At 36.4% G+C, this 20029-nt stretch overlaps 1 protein-coding gene across 2 annotated transcripts in view; it reads right to left on the bottom strand.

Annotated features, from left to right (window-relative positions):
- Positions 1 to 20029, bottom strand: part of LOC124134083 (sodium/potassium/calcium exchanger 2-like) — an 82155-nt gene that overhangs the window by 25606 nt on the left and 36520 nt on the right. Inside the window, exons 1-2 of one of the 2 annotated variants that reach the window (XM_046498726.2) lie at positions 6692 to 6771; positions 5137 to 6097 (exon numbers count right to left, since the gene is read on the bottom strand). In XM_046498726.2, the coding sequence (XP_046354682.1) occupies positions 5137 to 5940 (804 nt within the window). In that variant the 5' untranslated portion in view covers positions 5941 to 6097; positions 6692 to 6771. Of the gene's footprint in view, positions 1 to 5136; positions 6098 to 6691; positions 6772 to 20029 lie in introns of those variants that run through there. The other variant, XM_046498725.2, reaches the window with a different exon arrangement.

Genomic DNA, 20029 nt, shown 5'->3' with positions numbered 1-20029 from the left:
ATTTGATTTATATTTGTATCAGGGTCTGTAAGACAGACAAGAAGACCTATTCCACCCCGGAATCTTTGCGGTCTCTTACTGTGTATACCACATGTCTAAATGTTGAAATGAAGAACATTTGTTCATTGTGTTAAATTTCATTTGGTTTAACATTGTCTTGGTTGTCAGTTTAGCTAAGGATGTTAGTAAGATGCTAAGATGCTAAGTCTTTGTAGAACAGCATGAAACAGAGACAAAAGACAAACTATGAACGATTCTGGTGGCACGAGATCAATCCAACGATTCATCATCTTCACAATGTCGTTTATGACAAAGCAAAAGTTAACATCACCCACTTTAACATATGTTGCCATGGTTACACGTTATTAAAAAAATCAATGCCATTTACTGGAAATTGAGATAAATAATTATCCTGCCTGGTTTGAATACTGGGCACTGAACGACCCCGGTAACACATGTGAAGGTGACCTCTAAGTGCGACGGTAGAAACTGTTGTTGTCATTAAATGGTTACCGATGGTTGTTGGTATCCAAGTTCACTTACCATTTAGTACAATCAATACTTTCAAATTGATCAAAGATTTGTGTTGTTTAGTCTCCTCGGTCGGGAAATTGATCCAATGTAATGACGTGACTATATACTGTTCTCCTGGTATAAGCAGTAGAGATCTTAAGGAAGAACCCTGGATGCCTGGGTTGTGTTCAGTTACGAAGGAACAAACTTGTGTTTTGATCATGCTGGTCAGCTTTTGAATGTATGATACTAATGGCAACATGACGTTACACAAAGAACAAATTTCCCATTTGTTTGAGTTGATTGTTAAAGAAATGCATATTTTCCCATTCATCTGCAAAAAGTTTGAATTTTTTTTTAAAATAATTTTTGAATTCATGACCATGAAAAAAAAAGGGAAAATAGTCTGGTGATTGTTATTATTCCATTGATCAACAACTGAAGTCTTTTACCCTGTTTACAAGTGAGACATATTGTCTATCTACTGCACTTGCTAATACCTTCATGATGTCCTGTAGTGTCTTCCTTTCTCTCTTTTGAATTTTTTTTTATTTTGTCAGTGCTGACCTCTGTGACCTCTGTGACCTTTTTGTCTGCATGTTGTTAAGCGTTGCACTCAGCAATATTCCAGCTATGTAACCTCCTTGAGGTCAACAGGCTTACAACATGTGGCTTTCATTGTTGGAAACAAGATTATGATCAATGAAAATCAAACATGGCCAGTCTGAACTTCAACCCGACCTACATCTATGCATTATTTGCATCTATTTACAATTGCATGTGTATGGGAAGCATTGGTTTTTATCATGAAAAGAAATTTGAATGGGCTTGGTGCCTACCTTCAGGTGTTGTCAGACCATGTCAAAGTGATGAGAATTGGCCATTTTTAGGGTGCAATATCAAATTTCAAAATGTTGCCATTCTTATCAGGACATGCTTACCCTTTTTGTGAACACTTTGTCATCACTGATTTTCAGTGATCTATTAATATAATTTTCACTGCTATTTTGTCTTTTACACCCAGTAGAATCTGTTTCGGAAGAAAATCAAGACCTGCTTCACTCTAACGTTGACAATTTATATAGATTTGGTATAGCAACATATTCTCCATGTTTTCTGTTTAGATCCTGAGGTAAGAAACCAATTACATCAAATTTTGACAATCAACTGTTCACATCATAAATATGATGCAAGGCATAGAGAGCCAGAAACCAGTCCATTCACATGGCGATGCTTCTTTGCAGCATGAGGCACATGTATATTGAACTTTTTAGGAAGCAGATATTGCTGAGAGGAGTTCTGGTTACAGTATAGTGTGTTTTACAGACCCTGATACAAATATATATCAAATACAGCCCATGCAAGTCTATAATGTTTGGCAAGTCTAGATAACTGCAGTATCAGGAAATGAAGAGAGTCACTGGGCTCCCTTTTATTATATTTTTATTAAGATAACTGAACAACTGTTTTTTTTCTGTACGATATGTTCATTTCAGAGACTAGATGTTACACTCTCCTACCCAGAGTTCCATGCGGCCGGCAGCCAGCTAGCATAGTACCTCTGCCACAGGCCAGCGCCATGTGACGATTCGTCACATCTTTCACAGTCCATTCAAGATACTGCATATGCTTTTCATCCGTTTCATGTTTGACAAGTCTACACATTTTCATAAACAAATGTCAAAGAATGGTTAACTTTCATTGAGAAAGTATGCAAATACGTAAAAATCTACTTGTTTTGGGGTAGTTATCCTTATGTTTACATTGGTTGTACGGCTCCACGTGCTGTCATCGAAGCCCAACGGAGAGCTAGCGACACAGTCACTTTGATGCATAAATATATATTGTCATGCAACTCACTGTCGCAGTTGTAGTAGCATATCTATATAGTTATGCAAAACAATATGTTAAGCGCCCCCAAATACTTGCATTAGTCCGTTCTATACTGATTTCTAAAAAAGCGTGTTTGTTTACAAACAAGAGAAAAGTCCGGTCACGTGATATGGAAATTAGCCTGTGGCAGTGGTGTTATGCTGAGTCACCACTGCGATGGAGCGTGTAGATGTTAGTCTAGTTACAGTAGTGTACACACAAAACCACAAGGATATGACGGGTTTCAGTTGTAAGTGTCTGCAGGAAATGTATTTAGTACTGAATTAAATATACTTCGAAGTCATACACCATAATAAGAACCAAGGGTACAGAAGCTTACCTATATTAGATGGCATGGTATGGTAATTTGTAATGTGAGTGAGTGAGTTGGGTTTAACCAGTATTAATTATAATTATATCACGGCGTGTCAGCTTATTGTGGGAGGAAAGCCCAAAGTAATGCAGGTCTCAGATGTTTACCAGTTCGGTGAAACCCACAGGCACCGCTTTGGTGCTGACAAACCCAGAAACATAACTGGAGCGAACTGGGATTTTAACCCACAATCATAGGTTTCTGGCGTGCCCAAGGAAAGCAACTTTGCACAGCGAATCACGGTGCCTTAGACGACTGGGCCCACCGTGCCCCAAACTCTGCACAGCGAATCACAGCACCTTAGACAACTAGGCTACCCATGCCCCCAATTTGGAAAGCCCAACATTAGAATCCAATAATCTTGTTCTGCAGGACTACGTTCTGTAATACATTTTCTAAGTGATAACATTTCTTTTCTGAACTACCGACCATTGGAAGCTGATCCATACTACAGTCACAGTTCAGACAACTTTGAATAAAACAGTTTCAACCAAGAGAACTATTGTGGATTGGATGGTATTAAAGTGTATCTTTGAACACACAATGCCATTTAGAAAGTGGTCAAATGTAACAAACTTTATACAAACACTTTCTTAGTAAAGTACAGATTCTCATACTTTTGGGGGGTTGAGTCCCGTCCTTGATTTAAACCCACACTGCGAGACTGAGGCACCTATTTGCCAGCACACAAAGTCAGTGGCCTAACCCACTCAGCCACCGAGGCTTCCACAAAAATGAAAGTCCGACAACTGGTTGTCTGGATCACATACTTTATGAAACTTGCCTGATATTTGATATTGTATCAAAACAGCATGGAAAGTTGTTCATGCTATCACCCACTAGTCTGCCTTTGACATGCTGTATTCACCGTACGAAGCGCTTAGAAAACTTATTAAAGAGGTGCTTACTAAAACAATACACAAGTGAAATTTGTTTTTAGTGACTGAGCAGTTATGAACATACGTAGTTCAAACAGTGATGAAAGTAAAAACATTTTTCCATAACAGTTACTGGGCAATTATATACTTGTTCTGTACTGTATTCTGTGATATACACAAAGAAGATGGAAGTCTCATGTAAATGTTTGGCCTTATAAGGGCGCCTATAAAGATTGCTCACAGACTGGTCTATAAGTTGTTCAGGGGTGCTGACTGGAGCAGGGTTTTTAATGCTGCGATTACGGTAGTTAGAACATTGCTGATAGCATTCAAAGACATATTTAAGCTCATCCCAAACTGCAAATATAAACAAACAGTACTAATCAAGTACTTCTTGATAACCTAAAATAGTTTGTTTATGAATCGGGGGCACGGGTGGCCCAGTCGTCTAAGGCGCCGCGATTCGCTGTGCAGTGTTGCGCCCCTTTGGCATGCCAGAAACCTATGATTGTGGGTTCGAATCCCGGTTCGCCCAGATTATGTTTCTAGGTTTGTCAGCACCATACCCGTGCTCGTGGGTTTCACCGAAGTGGTAAACATCAGAGACCTGCATCACTTTGGGCTTTCCTCCCACATTAAGCTGACACGCCGCGATATAACTGGAATACTGTTAAAAGCGGCGTTAAACCCAACTCCCTCACTCACTCGTTTATGAATCCACCGACTCGAAAATTGAAATGTGAAAAAACTAACAAATGAGTAAATTATTTTTTTAAAAACCCAAAAGATCATTTACTTTTGTAATCAGTTTAAAATACCATTATCAAAACCTGTTGGAAATTTATGTTACTAACTTCACACAACAAATTATGACGAATTGTGACCGATGTACAGAAGGGGGGCTAACTCAAAAGTATGTCTGTCCCTATTCCTCCTTCCCCTACTCTATTTTCCCCTACTAAGTTTTTGTTTGTTTTATTTTTCAACCTACCAATTAATTTCTGAATTTTGGGGCCAAACATCACTACAGTAACGCCTCCACCCCCATTACAGTCTGACTTTATTGTAATATGAAAAATTGTTCAAATTTGAATTATACAGCAGCGTATTTGGCCATCTATTTTCTTCTGATCAATTCCTGACTATTGCTGCAGTTTAAGGATTAAGCTTAATTTTTCATAAACTTATGGTTTGGGTTGACATTTTGATCTGTATGTCAGTCATATCACAACTTTAATCGCTTGAAAAAGGTCAATATGTCACATAATTAACAATTAACAAGTAACACAATAATAAAAGAATATGTTATCTTATACCTACAGGTATTTTGCCAATGTCATTTTTGGCACTGAAAATAGTGCTTGTGTTGAATTTCAATACAACAATCATATAACGAAAAAAGCTTTGTGGAACTGGTGTCTGATCCTATACCCTAGACATGGAACCAAGATGTCTGCAAGTAATGGTTTGACTACAAAACAAGAAGGTATTCCTACTCACCTGTTTGAGTAAAGTGTCTGTGCTTGCCACCTTGTTCATGGACGTCTTCTTTGTACAGCCTTTGACAAATCGCTCAATGTTTTCGTTGAATTTCATGAAAATCACATAGGCAAGATATAAGAAAAACAAAATGAGCGCCTCCCACCATGTAATTTCATTGTCCGAAAAAAATCCAATTAACACTATAAGGTCGATACTATAGAAAGTGACATCTCGAAACAAAGGCCACCAAGTCAATATTAACAGTTGTTTACTAAACACTGCACACATCCCAATAACAAAAAGAATATTAAAAACAGCAGATCCCACTATAGTTCCAATACCGACATTACTCTTTGCCAGAAAAACACCGATAATGCTTGTGAAGAATTCTGGAGCACTTCCACCTGCCGCCATAAATGTTGCTCCAGCCACATCTTCGGAGATGTCGTACTTCTCTATAATGACTCCCAAAGCAGGCACAAAGAATTCATCACAGACAATAGCAAGTGCCACAAACATGTACACCATTCCAAACACATGGAGGATAACGGCACCCTGACGCATCTGTTCCAACGTAAAAAGTGAGGGCGGGTATATTCCTTCATCCGTTGTCGAGTTATCCGACAACAGATGTCGATGAATAAAAAGATGGTTGGTATCAGAGTAAGGAATTGGTTCGTCATACTTTGGGAAAGACTGAGGATTCCGGACGGACACATAGTTAACTGACAAAAAGCCAATGGCGAAGACGCCGAGGAGAAACACAAGACGATACCCACGGGTCCGCCGCGACATGTACTTCTTCAGTTGAAGAAACGACATGGCTTTTGTTCTATACTTGTAGTTACGGTCCTATTGTTTTCAATCTGATCTGCTTCATCTGAGATGAGTGTCGAGAAAATGTTCTTGAAAACAATGTACCATCGCTTCAACCTTGGTGGTCTCACAATCTCCGGTCATTAATCACTTGTCTTGAAATCTAGAAAAAACAAAATATACTGTTAATTAAACTGATTATATGAAATGAAACTGGCAAATATTCACATTGATTAATGAAAACGATAAAAGAATATACATGATTCAGTATAATTAAATGGTAATATTTCCAAGTATTCCTTGAAAAATAAAAAAAAATGTATTTTCGATATTCAATTCATCAGGAAAACATATTCAAATGACATTATACAACATGAATTGAAACAAGATTATCCAAAAACATTTTTAAAAATACAAAATAAAATCATCAAAATTAGACAAATCTTGCTGAAGACAGACAAAAAGAAATTACTCATTAAAGTGAACACACAAGGTATTAGAATACTCTAGGTTACAGTCACAACAAAGTTGAAATACTCCATTTCAAAATCCCTATGACAATCCACCATCTTGAGAAGCTGTTCCATGCTTGAAGTGCATACTCAGCACACAGATACATGACAGTATCCAACGCTGGATTGTCAACATTCAAGGACATATCCAGAACCACTGACATAGATCCTTCACGTAATTGCCGAAACGAACATGTCTAACAGTCAGTATAACACAACCAAATTTGGCCCCAAAACACACTAACCATAAGTACCATCATCGTATCCATTGCTGTCATCGTGTTGGCAGGTGAAGCAATAACTCACATGAAATTCAATACCTTTGCCATCAATTAGCAGTCAATCATTACAGACATTCTGATTGGCAGAACGAAATGTGATGAAACTGACGTTCATTGGATGAAATTAACGTTGCATATGGTGACATAAACAAGCATAGAGGTGTTAATGAAGAAATATTCTTGTGCAAGTCCCATGGTTACAGGAGTCTACACAAGACTTGGTATTTAGAAGGATTGAGGCCATGCTTGTCACATGAAGGCCGGCACACATTGAATGTCAACGGTGGTATATTGATTGAAAACTGTTGTCACCATGGTTGCTCCCTGGCTCTGCTCATAAATAAACAAGTACAGTCTAAGATATAGATATCTCTACCAAGTTCTACTTTGGGTTGCTGCAGAACCATTTAACCAAAATCTAAAAACGTATTTGATCTGATTTGAAGTTTGAAATCTCATAACCATTCTTGAAAGTTCATAGTTCTCAGGAATTCTTAGATTCAAGATACACTTTTGCTTCAAAATAAACCATAAGTCATTTTATTGATGTTCCTACTTGAAGGTAAGGGAAAAGTGTTTATTGAGATGTGCTTAGTTTCTAAATAAATATGTCATTGAAACTTAATATATTTTCTTATTGTTTGTTTTTTATCAGAAACTAATAAAAATCAGAATAAACCCATTAAAACATTTTTGGACTGAATAAAATATACTTTGATGAGTACAACTAAAAGTCTTTAACCATCCTACAAGACAATCAAGTTGATTTCATATTTATAAAATCTTGTGCATCAAGAAAATAATAATATTTTTTGTCTTTAATTTCTTATCAAGTTCAGAAAAATGTTAATATTCATCTAAAGAACTGAACAATTTGATTGTCAATTATGTAGTTTTAGATAACTTAAATTCAAATGTTTATTGCATGAAAGGCATGAAGTGAATTTGGATTTTGAGGACCAGAAAAAATATTTCTGTTGAAAAGGGTTGTCCTTTGTAAACATTACACTTTCATGAAACTATTTTACTGTTTTTCATCATGTGACTTGTGTATAATTGGTTTTGTTTGTTTGTTGTTTAACGCCACACTCAACAAGAGTATAATTGGTATTGTGTGTGTTGTGCTCAGTACAAAAGAATATTGTATGTAAAACCTATACCATGTAGTATGTTTAAATAGATTCACCTTAGTTTCATTTAAGTCCATTTCTGCTCTTGAAGGCATACTTGAAATACATCATGACAGACTTTAAATCTAGATAATTTGTGGTTGCCATAAGGCAAAAGAATTGTTGGTCTGAAGGTGGAATTATATATTTATTTGGCATCTACTGCTTTTGAATGTCTCCTAAGCATGGACATATACACTGAAATGATACAGATCTTTGATATTGTTTAGGCTACAACATGTACATATTCTTTCAGAGTTTGGAATTTTGTGGTGTCTGCCAGATTCAAAATAAAGCCTTGTACACCCACCTCACTTAAAAGCAAAATCGGAAGCAAATGTACACAAGGAACAACACAGTCCGTGGGTAGGTTTGGGTTTACAATTGTGGGCAATACTCTCATTCCTCTTTGTTCTACATATTCCGCAGTGCCAGTTAAACATGACAGTAATATGGGGATATGCTTCATCTTCTGCACTGTTCTGATGATGTATTCCACACTTAAACACAATCAAAATACCTGAAATGAATGCAAGTTAAAATAGACAGGTTACTTTTAAGCCCAAGATTAATATTAACACACTCATGAAGAAAGATTTAATGTTTTTGCACTGATAACTGAAAATGACCCATTCCTAAAGAGCGTCAGTGTCCAACTGGTTAACAAGGAAATATAACATGTTCTGAAGTTGCAAAAGGCACAAACTTACCACTTTTTTTAAACACACAAAAAAGATTTCATGAAGAAATATAATAGTTATTTTGGGGTTTTGCAGAAACAGTGGGTGTGTTTGGTTTAATGACATTTTGAACAATATTTCAGTTATATCCACTTCAGTCTGGGTGGTTGGGTAGCCTAGTGGTAAAAGCCTTCGCTCGTCACGCCGAAGTCCCGGGTTCGATTCCCGACATGGGTACAATGTGTGAAACCCTTTTCTAGTGTCTCCCGCCGTGATATTGCTGGAATATTGCTAAAAGGGGCGTAAAACCATACTCACTCACTCACTTCAGTCCTTGATCCATGGGTCTTTTGTTACAAAATGTGGTCACCACATATACAGTTACAAATCTATCTTCAGAGGCTCAGGACAGTTTGTCAAAAACGGAAGCAAATGCCATCTGAAGTTTACTGAGAAAACAGTAGGACTGGGACGATACACCCACTGTGTGATCCGATACGTATCACGATACTTACTCACGATCCGATACGTATCACGATACTTACTCACGATCCGATACGTATCACGATACTTACTCACGATCCGATACGTATCACGATACTTACTCACGATCCGAGACGTATCACGATACTTACTCACGATCCGATACGTATCACAATACTTACTCACGATCCAATACGTATCACGATACTTACTCACGATCCGATACGTATCACGATACTTGCATGTGCACTTATCTGTGGTGTGTAAGCCATCTTTTTCAAAGACAGGATGACCAAATATACCTGGCACACTGACGATTTACAGTTGGCAGTGTCAGGTATGGTAAATTGGATGAAAATATGTACGTTTTCACTACTCATTTTCACTAGTAGTTAGTGTTTATTGTAACAATTATTCAAGAAAACATTTAAGGTAAGAATCGATACTTTTTACTTAGTGTGTGACTGTGATCGATACTTGTATCGGGAAGTTAAAAATCGTGATCCACCGATACATAGAGGTTATCACGCTTGTGTGTTTGGGGATGATAAATATCCTGCATTAGGAATAAACATTGTATTTAGCGAGCCTTGGCGAGCTAAATACATAGTGTTGATTCCTAATACAGGATATTTACCATCCCCAAACACACAAGCGTGATAACCTCTTTATCATATAATGTCATTCTTTAATTCTGACCTACTTGACCTTTGATGCGCGCATTAATATTTATTACGTCACAGGGTAAGTGATGTGTCAGTCGGACAGTGACAGTAGTCAATATAGTTCCAACTGAAATCTGTTTCTTATACAGTGGCGGGGCAACATATATGCAAAACAACAGTTGTTTTTAATTGCCTTTCGCGGCAATCCATCGGTCTGTCCGCTAGAGTAACTGCCCTTTGTCAAAGGGAAGCTACTCTAACCCTAGTCTATGAGACGTCACGGCAACGGTCAGACATTGTTGACAGTCGGTCTGTCCTGTCATACCGTTAAGAAGTGTAGACAGATGTACAAACAGTGACAAAACGAAACAAGGTAACAATTCAAACATATTTCGGCCAAATCCAACTATTTTGATTTGTGGAGAAGGTTTCAAGCTGCAGAAGTCTACAAGCTCAGATATGGCTACTGATCCCGCTTGGTTAGGCCTCGTGCCCTCGCAAAATTGTTTCGAAATTAATATCTCCAAAGTTGCCAAACTTTATAAAATGCCTTAGCTACGTCACAGTTAGACACTGATTTTCGGTATATTAGACTGTTCTTTTGATAATGATAGCAATTATCCCTGTAGTTTATCCAGATTCCCGATGGTTAATTCTGACTCGATCGCCGAATGACGAGGGCGACACCATGTTTGTTTATAAACAGTGAAAGTAGTCCTACTTGACCTTTGATATTTGCATTTCTATCCGCATATGACCCCAACGGATATCGTTTTTATCCGTTGGCTTTATCCTGCCGAGAAACCTACCCATTATATGATAAATTGGGGTATCGTCCCACTGCCAGTAAATAGTATGTGAAATGTTGGACTTCCTCATAGATAACATCTATGTACAATTTGGGGGCAAGAGCTAGGCATGCTCACAGGCACCAAGTGTGCTCCCCTTCTTGCTGATCTGTTTCTTTATGCATATGAATTGGAATTCTGCTCGGATCGGCAAAGTCAAAACAAGGTAATTTGATCGAGAAGTTTAACTTAAGCTTCAAGTATATCAATATCTGATATCGTTCAATGACCATCAAATTGCCAATTCCCTTCCTCTGATTTACCCCCCTGAACTAGAAATAAAAGAGACCAGTGATACCACCTGATCAGTTTCATATTTAGATCTATCCATAAGGATTCAGAGTGACAAAACACTCTCCACATGACTGTATGACAAGAGGGATGACTTCAACTTTCCAATAGTCAAGCATCCCTCTATGTCGAGCAATATTGCAGCAGCTCCAGCCTTTGGTGTCTACATTTCACATCATTTGAGGTACAATCGAGCATGCTCTGTTTTTCAAAGAGCTTCATACGGAGCCTCATTAACTCTTTCAAAAAGTATAATGGTAGACATGTGGAGGACATTTCCCAATTTCACGCATCAGTGACAAAAATGATGTCCGATGCAATTCCCTATTTTAACTTGTACCAATTTGTTCCCATGTTTTTTAAGGTGAACAACTGACTTGCCCTTTGCATGTGTTTGTGATGGTTGACACCAGATGGGCAGGATAAATTCATCTTTCCTGGTATAAGGTATAAGGTTCCTGGTATAATCACTACTTGATAGTGATTCATACGCACATGTTCATGATTCAGTCAGAATTTGTACTATCAACTCTGCTTTTAGCAGAGATTTCTCGTTGCTATGGAAAGGGTTTTGTCACTGTTATTTGTATCTTGGCATGTCAGATGGATGTGGAAGGACAGCATGAGGTGATGCAGGTCGTAGTCAGACATACAGGAGCGTTTCCTTACAGTTGTCATAGCAACTGATTTACGAAAACCATTTTCTGAATGGACATTTAATTCCAAAGGCTAATTACCATGGAGCAATGCCATCTATATGCACTGAAACACTACACTGCCGTTATTTATAAGATGCTAATCCCAATTGTTAATCCCCATTGTATTGTACATCGACTGTCTGCCATAATGAACACGATGTGCAAGTATGTCACTGATAAATTACTGTTGTTTATATTTATGACTTACTAAATGTCAGGTGACCTTGGCTATATAAGCCTTGGTCCAGAGATGAAAATCATAAAGAGAGTGGGAAAATGAGTGAGAAGAAAGGCTAGGGTTAGGCTGGGTGCTCCGGGGCACCAAGACAACAACCACTACCACTGACCTGACCTGACCTGCTGACCTGGCAGCGTTGAGCAGTCGTTCACCTTTTCGCGAACACCTGGTATCATCACAATTTGATAATGTTGATAGTGAAGTGTCAAAGTTTTACTAAAGCATCAGTGGTTCTTGTTTCTATTTCCTTATCCGAGGGCTTGTTGCCCTAAACACAAGAAAAATACCAATCGTAGTCATTTAAGAATTTACTTTCACCAAGTTTATTGGGGGATGAACTTTCACAGAGTTTGGATCAAACTGCAAGGCATTGGAGATATATGTAATATCTGTAATATTCACTTGTAAATGGTGTGCCAAAATTAGACGATACTTTGCTTCAGTACCAGAATCATAAAACTAAAAATCCAACACTTAAATGAATGTAAATTTGGCAGTATTTTCACAGATAACGCTGATTACAGACAATTTCAAAGAAGCATATTAAAAAAAACATCTTGTGATTTCCTATTACAAATTTGTCAAGCGACAAAATACCACTCGGGCATCAGCACAGTTACCATTTGTTTACATTGGCAATGGGTGATAGCAAATTTCTCTATAATTTAGGAAACTTTCTCAATAATTTAGCATAATGACCCATAGTTGCATCAGTTTTACTTGTTTACATGTTGATCAGAATCGCCAGTGAATTCTTGGCTCCGAATCATCAATGTCATTACGTCATCATAATGGTTTAACAATAAAAAAATCATTGTAAACACACTGGTATTAACCCACAGTGCAGGTTCCTGAGCGTCATATTTCTATTCAAAGAAAATAATAATTCCATATTGAAAATATAATTGGACCTGAATAATCACTGCAATTGATGGATACAGTTTGCACAAAGAACAGGCCACATGTGCCTGACAACATCAAATTTATAATCAAACCGACCAAGGTGTGGCTAAAATAACATGTTAATGCGCATTTAAGCCAGTTGTCAAGGCACCAACTTCCTAAGGAGAATAGATGAAGAGAATCTATAGCACTTATCTACAGTCTAAAACAGTATTGCAGCAATTACTTCAAGGGGGAATAGTCCGACATGATCAGCGGGGATTTGGGTGATTAGGGTGAGTAAATATTTGATGTCCTCCTCTTTGTTTCAACGTTCAGGGAGTGTGCAAATCTAATCAAATAATTCAGTAATAAGTGCTGGTTGAGGAAGACAGGTAATTAGTAAGTGTGACAAATGAAGCATAGAATCTTGTTTGTTCCATGCAATTGGAAATCTTGCCTAAGGCTGAGTCAGTAATTAGTCTCTACACTTGCCCGTGTGAATGTGTGTGGGTGTGACATATACCTGACACTCCATTCTGTTTATTTCAGATTGATTAGATCATTTTTGAACAAAGTTGAAGTTTTTTTGTTCGTGTCGTCCATTATCCAGTGTATCATATCGCCATCAATTAACCCATTCACTGCCATTCAAATTGTCCAGGAAGTGATGTTATCAGATTCATCTCTCTGAGGGGACACAGGTGGTTCAGTCGTCTAAGGCGCTGCAGTTCATTGCGTAGAGTAGCGTGATCGTGCCCCTTGGGAACACCAGGAACCTAAGATTGTGGGTTTGAATCCCGGTTTATCATGATTGTGTTTTTAGGTTTGTCAGCACCACACCCATGCTCGTAAATTTCACAATTGTGGTAAATGTCTGAGACATGCATCACTTCAGGCTTTCCACCCACATGAAACCGACGTGAAATATCTGAAATACTGTTCAAAGCAGTCATTCATTCACTCACTCACTCACTCTTTTAAGTAACTTCCCACAGTACCTCTCACAAATGGGTTTGAAATCAACAACCAAACAAAATAACACTTTTGAAAGTAAGGGTGGCTCATACATTTTTAATGTGAAAGAGAAGACTGTCACGATTAACTTTTCACTGGAAAATATAACTTACTAATATTCAGACAGGGAGACAAAGATTCTCATGTTTTCCGGCATTCAAAACAGTATTTACCATAATGTGAGAGTGAGTGAGTGAGTTGGGTTTAACGCCGCTTTTAACAGTATTCCAGTTATATCACGTCGTGTCAGCTTAATGTGGGAGGAAAGCCCGAAAGTGATACAGATCTCAGACGTTTACCACTTCGGTGAAACCCATGAGCACGGGTATGGTACTGACAAACCTAGAAACATAATCTGGGGGAACCGGGATTCGAACCCACAGGGACCATTATTTTTAAGGAACGGAGAGTTACAAGGATATTCCCCTACTTAAAACACATCTCTACTCTTACACTTTGACAAAACATTATCAAAAGCCACAAAACATGCCTTGTAAAGATCAGCTCGCGACGGAGCACATGCAACAGCGCCAGAGAACACAAACAACTCACCATTCCCTAAAAATAATGGCGCCTTCAAAAAACAGAACGACACCACAGATGTGTTTTAATTATGAAACATTGACAGTTAGTCCTGAAAACTGCCAACAAAATATTTCTTTATCAGAATATACAAAAGGAAACGAAAACCACTAAAAAAAGGTTATCTTTTTGCATGGTGAACACATGATGTCAAACAAAGGCATTTCGCAGAAAGTCTACCCACAGGCAGAGGCAGAAATATCCCAGTGTTGACACTGTTGCACCGGACATTTTCACATAACAGTGATTGAATCACTGCACCAGCACATGTACATAGCTATCAATCATAACCAACCACCATCAATACCCTGATAGAAGCACTGCAGGACCTCACTGACTGGCAGACAGGATATTGGAGTAGAGTGAGGAAGGAAATTAGCAATCATCACCAGAGAAAGAAGGAGATGGCTGTTTATACACACCCACTGCGAAACACATATAATTGTTGTCAGTGGGACTACACTGCTGCTGATGACAGGTGATGGTGTGCCATGGTAACAATGTATCACCTGTACTTCAAAATAACACATCCATGTTAAGTAACTGACATCACATCTCTGGCAAGAGGCCAACAAGTTGGTTCTATCAGAACTTTCAAACGTACACAATGGTATCTTTTGGCAAAGAACTGATATGAGTTGTAAATTTGATATATAATGTGCATGCATGATCATGCTTTTGTATGTATTTTGGGCCGGAGGCCTTTAACTGAATGAAACTGTCTGTCTGTTTGAATTTTGTTATCTGAATTGATATCACTGTAGCTCTGACATGAAGAACTGATATCAGTATATGAACTGATATCTACACAGCCTATGTGAAGAACTGATACCAATGTATGAAATTAGAGAAGACTCACCAGAGGCCCTGGGAATTTAAAATTTGTTCCTGACAATAATTTGTCCTTAGGTTTTAATTAAAAAAATGACTTATTCGCTTAAAATACTGGAAGTCCTGAAAAAAAAAAAATTAATGCAAAATATGTATCCTTATGAAATAACACCGATCCTGATACCAAGAACCTGCAGATGAAAAATCTTGCTATGTGAGTTTTCTTGTTTGTTAGTTTGTTTGTTTGTTTGTCCTAAACATTTCTGGTGCACATGAATCACATAAGAGCTACTTTATGCAGATTTCTTGAACACTTCAATATCACTTCAAAGTCAAAAATTTCAAAAATGTTTTTTAGAAAGATTGTGGGTAAAGCATACACACATGATTGTGAGAGGAAAGCCTAATTTGTTACATACCGTATATCGCTGTGTATAAGGCGAGTTTTTCGTACCTAAAATGAGGGGGTTAAGAAGGGGGGTATCTTATACACAGAGTCAAAGATCTCACATTTTTTTCCACTCGCGATGTCAACCAGCGTCCGATAATCATCTGGATTGCAAAACCCACACATTTCTCCTGCTGACAGACACAGGATCATCATCGGTGTGAAATTGGGTTTGAAACAATTACAAATCCAGTTGTTGTATCTGTTCTTTGAACCGCAACAGGCAAATGGTACTTTGATGAGTTTATCGGTCCCTGTTGTATTCCACAGCAGAAACAACTAAACTCTGTGGTCAATTTTGATAAATTCTGCAGCCAATTTTTGATAATTCTGCACACAATTCGGCAAACTATTGAGCTTATTTTTTATGTATTTCCTATTCTTGCATCTGCTTGACTTGTGGCAGGCATTTTTCTGATCAAACTTATCCATGTCTAGTGTCAACATACAGACATGCACTTTCGGTAAGCAATAATACCACTTCAATTTAAAATGAAATCGGGATATTGATTTCATGAAACCATTTCTCAAAATGTAAAATGTTGAAAATATCATTTGTAAATTGTCTTTTTGTTTTTTACATATAACACAAACACCTCAAATAATTATTTGAGAATGATTTAATTAATACAATGCACAATTAAAAAAACGAACTTTCAGTTTAATCTATGCATCTATAACTTTTGATTCAAGAGTTAAAATTCTGCAGTGTATTTGATGTTTTCTGCGGCAGATAAATGCAAAATTCAACACAAAAAGAGATTTTCTGCAAGATAGGCACATTTGATGAGTGGACGTTTTTGAAAAATATTCCCAAACCACAGAATTGCAAAATACAGCGGGGACAGGTTTATCCCAGAAAAATACAGACAGGTATTTTACATAAAATCTAATGAGGTTACTATCTCAGGATATGAACCAGATCACTACGATCAAATTCTTTCGGGTTTTTAAATTGAATCCATTTGTGAACACTTGGCATCTTGAGATTTTGGGAGAACAACACATTAAGCAGTCCAGTGCACAGCTGATCCCCTGCCTGTTACCTATAAGCTTGAGAATAGATCAGTCTTAGTACAGTCGTTGCTCGCAATAACGCCCTTCATGATACTGTGGATTCGGTTAAAACGCAGTGTTATCGCTGGCTCCCATAAATGTCGTGCGGTTTTCCATGTGATTCCATGTATTTGGTGAGAGTACAGCGATGACCTAATAAAATAAATGTCCAAACAACTATGAACACCTGTTTTGTTTTATTTGTTAAAAACATGCGACGTATGTTCTCAATATCTGATTTGGATACCGTATACACCATCCAACTTCGTCAAATTAACTTTAATTGTAAAACAAACATTTACCTTGTTAGTAAGTTGTTACCCTTTCATATGTTGCAATTTACAGGGATTAATTAATCAGCTCAGTGCTGTGAACTTTCGTGAATAGTTTGGAACATCAAGCGTGCCGCGTGTTGTCATTGGAATAACGACATGGTGGATGTGTGGGAGTTGAGGCTTAATCCAGAGCAACATCCAGACACAAACCAGAAAGAAATCGAATAAATCCTGTGTGTGGTATTACTTTCATCATGTTTCTCTACATTCTTGTGGCAAAGTTGACTCCGGATTTTAATGAACATCCCAAAACGTCTACACATGATTTGACAAGAGTAAATGTATTGACATTATAAAACAATAACAAGAAACTGAGTTTGTGGTTCATCTCACTGACAAAACATTTTGTGACTTATTTAGATCTATGTGGCAGGAAAAGTGATAAAGTTTTTAAAGTTGAAATTATTTCACACAATTATTTGAATGGAAAAGGACTGAGTTAAGAGTTGACATCACTTGGAACAAAATGTAAAAACACTGAATTGATAATGACCTGTTTGATCACATATAATACGCGAGTTTCCTCCTCAGCTCAACCCACCATCTCGTCATCCCTTCGCTCGGGCTGTTCCATTACAGTAGGGGGCGGTCGGGTAGCCTAGTGGTTAAAGTGTTCGCTTGTCATGCCGAAGACCCGGGTTCGATTCCCGATACGTGTACAATGTGTGAAGCTCATTTCTGGTGTCCCCCGCCGTGATATTGCTGGAATATTGCTAAAAGCGGCATAAAACCATACTCACTCACTCACTCACTCACTCCATTACAGTAGGGAAAACCCCCTTGGTTGTTTTAATTAATTGTACAAGTTTGGGCATGTAAACCTTTGGGAGATAAACACTGTTTGTATTGTAAGGAATCAACCATTTAATATTCTGGGTGGGACATATCTAATAGACTAAATATAAATATTAATGTTAAGGGTGGGGCATATCTAACAGACAAAATATAAATACAAATATTCTGGGTGGGACATATCTAATAGACAAAATATAAATATAAATATTCTGGGTGGGACATATCTAATAGACTAAATATAAATATAAATAATCTGGGTGGGATATATCTAAAAGACTAAATATAAATATAAATATTCTGGGTGGGACATATCTAATAGACTAAATATAAATATAAATAATCTGGGTGGGATATATCTAATAGACTAAATATAAATATAAATAATCTGGGTGGGACATATCTAATAAACTAAATATAAATATAAATATTCTGGGTGGGATATATCTAATAGACTAAATATAAATATTCTGGGTGAGATATATCTAAAAGACTAAATATAAATATAAATATTCTGGGTGGGACATATCTAATAGACTAAATATAAATATAAATATTCTGGGTGGGACATATCTAATAGACTAAATATGAACATAAATATTCTGGGTGGGATATATCTAATAGACTTAATATGAATATAAATATTCTGGGTGGGATATATCTAATAGACAAAATATAAATATAAATATTCTGGGTGGGATATATCTAATAGACTTAATATGAATATTCTGGGTGGGATATATCTAATAGACAAAATATAAATATAAATAATCTGGGTGGGATATATCTAATAGACTTAATATGAATATAAATATTCTGGATGGGATATATCTAATAGACTTAATATGAATATAAATATTCTGGGTGGGATATATCTAATAGACAAAATATAAATATAAATAATCTGGGTGGGATATATCTAATAGACTTAATATGAATATTCTAGGTGGGATATATCTAATAGACAAAATATAAATATAAATAATCTGGGTGGGACATATCTAAAAGACAAAATATAAATATTCTGGGTGGGATATATCTCATAGACAAAATATAAATATAGATATTCTGGGTGGGACATATCTAATAGACTAAATATAAATATAAATAATCTGGGTGGGATATATCAAAAAGACTAAATATAAATATTCTGGGTGGGATATATCTAAAAGACTAAATATAAATATAAATAATCTGGGTGGGACATATCTAATAAACTAAATATAAATATAAATATTCTGGGTGGGATATATCTAATAGACTAAATATAAATATTCTGGGTGAGATATATCTAAAAGACTAAATATAAATATAAATATTCTGGGTGGGACATATCTAATAGACTAAATATAAATATAAATATTCTGGGTGGGACATATCTAATAGACTAAATATGAATATAAATATTCTGGGTGGGATATATCTAATAGACTTAATATGAATATAAATATTCTGGGTGGGATATATCTAATAGACAAAATATAAATATAAATATTCTGGGTGGGATATATCTAATAGACTTAATATGAATATTCTGGGTGGGATATATCTAATAGACAAAATATAAATATAAATAATCTGGGTGGGATATATCTAATAGACTTAATATGAATATAAATATTCTGGATGGGATATATCTAATAGACTTAATATGAATATAAATATTCTGGGTGGGATATATCTAATAGACAAAATATAAATATAAATAATCTGGGTGGGATATATCTAATAGACTTAATATGAATATTCTAGGTGGGATATATCTAATAGACAAAATATAAATATAAATAATCTGGGTGGGACATATCTAAAAGACAAAATATAAATATTCTGGGTGGGATATATCTCATAGACAAAATATAAATATAGATATTCTGGGTGGGACATATCTAATAGACTAAATATAAATATAAATAATCTGGGTGGGATATATCAAAAAGACTAAATATAAATATTCTGGGTGGGATATATCTAATAGACTAAATATAAATATAAATATTCTGGGTGGGATATATCTAAAAGACTAAATATAAATATTCTGGGTGGGACATATCTAATAGACTAAATATAAATATGAATATTCTGGGTGGGACATATCTAATAGACTAAATATAAATATAAATATTCTGGGTGGGATATATCTAATAGACTAAATATAAATATAAATAATCTGGGTGGGATATATCTAAAAGACTAAATATAAATATAAATATTCTGGGTGGGACATATCTAATAGACTAAATATAAATATAAATATTCTGGGTGGGATATATCTAATAGACTTAAT

The sequence above is a fragment of the Haliotis rufescens genome, unplaced genomic scaffold (assembly GCF_023055435.1).
Source record: "Haliotis rufescens isolate VD_foot unplaced genomic scaffold, xgHalRufe1.0.p SCAF_1, whole genome shotgun sequence".
In the NCBI taxonomy this organism is placed as follows: domain Eukaryota; kingdom Metazoa; phylum Mollusca; class Gastropoda; order Lepetellida; family Haliotidae; genus Haliotis; species Haliotis rufescens.
This window is presented reverse-complemented; position numbering and strand designations above follow the sequence as displayed.